The following is a 1,714-nucleotide window of genomic DNA, read 5'->3' on the forward strand; positions in this document are numbered from 1 at the left end:
CAGTAATTCTTTATCCCTATTTCACCAGCAACAGCTTCACTTTTAACTATATACAAAAATAAATAAATAAAAAAGCCTTGATGAACAATACTGAACACTTTATTTTTTTCCAACAATAAAACCTGTTTTACAAACATTAAAATTTTTGGAAAATAACTTAAAAGTAAAAAAAAAAATTCTTGAAAACATAAAAGGTAAAATAAGAGTGCAAATAAAGCATATAAAAACAAATGTAATTTTAGAACATTAAGTGCAACTGTCTAGCTTACATTTGAAGTCATCTAACACATTTTATCAAAACTTGCTTTCTTGTAATATTACTTCTTGTAATCTCACCACATATGACGTTGTATTTGGGCCATTTTTCAGATTAAAAACGTAGCAAATCTCTACAAAAAAATTGCTTGTCACTAATTATCTTCTCCATCTGTATGCTCAATTTGTTCATAAAATGCACAAAGTGCTGAAATCACCCAACATTGGTTTCACAAATCAAATTAATAAATAAAATAAAATAAATTTGCTTCACAATGCACACATTTAGTTTTAAATATTCTTCAATCGGTGTAGAATAATTTAGTCCATATTTGAAGACTATGTACTTTAATTTTTAAATTAAAGCAGATTAAAGAGGTTCAGCGTTAAACATATGTAGAAGTTTTGATAAATTTAAGTTTTTACTTTTCTTGTAAATTTCTGACTTTACAATATTAGAAAATAGTTTAAAAATCAAAAGTTTTAGCCTTTAATCATGGAAATTTGAGATTTTTTTCCTTGCAAATTTACAACTTCCAATTTTTTTAAATGAAATTCATTGAAATAATCGCCTCACAAGTTTACGTCCTTTGGTGCGCAGAGATCTTCCTTGTTCTTGAAAATTTCGGAAATTAATCTGAAAATTTCAGAGTTTTTTTGGCAGAGATTTACTCCTTTTTTCATTTGCAAAACGACCCTAATACACTGTTGTACACTACATCCTTTCATATATGCAATGGCATAGTGAGATCCTACATTGTGAGGTAAGTTACAATATTTTTCCAAGTAAAACTACATTTAAAATTAAGAATTCTTCATTGACAATATGTAAGAACAACATACACCTTTTTTCATGAACATGAATAGAATACTTCAGACTACACTACAACTGATATTCCAAACTCCACAATTTTAGTTTATTTATGTTTTTTGCTAAGCCTTATTGTGCTGTGTTGAATCAAACTCTCAATGTCATAGCATTACAGTTTGTGTAACATGCCATAACATGGCATAAAAAAGTGCAACTACTGTGGTTTTCTCATTTGCTCAACAATTTGTTTTTTAGAGTTTGGAGTTTTGGTGGAAGTCTTGTGTTTCCAAGACCCAGCATCACCATTTGAATAAATTTCAAAGAGTTTTCCATGGGCTTTGGATACTGAAGGTGCAACGCGTATATGAGTCCAAATAGCAGGCAAACTGCTCGAGGGAAATCTTTGATGTTATCTATAACAATACTTCCCTCCACGACAACAGCAGTTGATGTAGGCTGGAGCTCCATGGTGCTTGATCCATCCTCAAGGAGAATAGTGAGCACTCCAACTGTCAAGTTGGCCAAGACTACTTCTTTTGTGGTTTCCTACAACAAAACACATTTTCAAAGATTATAAAAACCTGACTTGTAAAACTTACTGAAACCTAACTACAAGACACTGTTTGATTATTTGTTAAAATTTGCTTT

General features: G+C 30.4%; 1 protein-coding gene across 1 annotated transcript in view; it reads right to left on the reverse strand.

Annotated features, from left to right (window-relative positions):
• Positions 1-736: 736 nt before the first annotated feature.
• LOC106536841 (uncharacterized) overlaps positions 737-1,714 on the reverse strand; it is a gene marked incomplete at its 5' end in the record, with an annotated part of 6,666 nt that continues 5,688 nt past the window's right edge. The window contains 1 exon segment of the mRNA XM_014034177.1: positions 737-1,612. Coding sequence (XP_013889631.1) covers positions 1,295-1,612 — 318 coding nt within the window.

Source organism: Austrofundulus limnaeus, unplaced genomic scaffold, assembly GCF_001266775.1.
Source record: "Austrofundulus limnaeus strain Quisiro unplaced genomic scaffold, Austrofundulus_limnaeus-1.0 Scaffold2001, whole genome shotgun sequence".
NCBI lineage: Eukaryota > Metazoa > Chordata > Actinopteri > Cyprinodontiformes > Rivulidae > Austrofundulus > Austrofundulus limnaeus.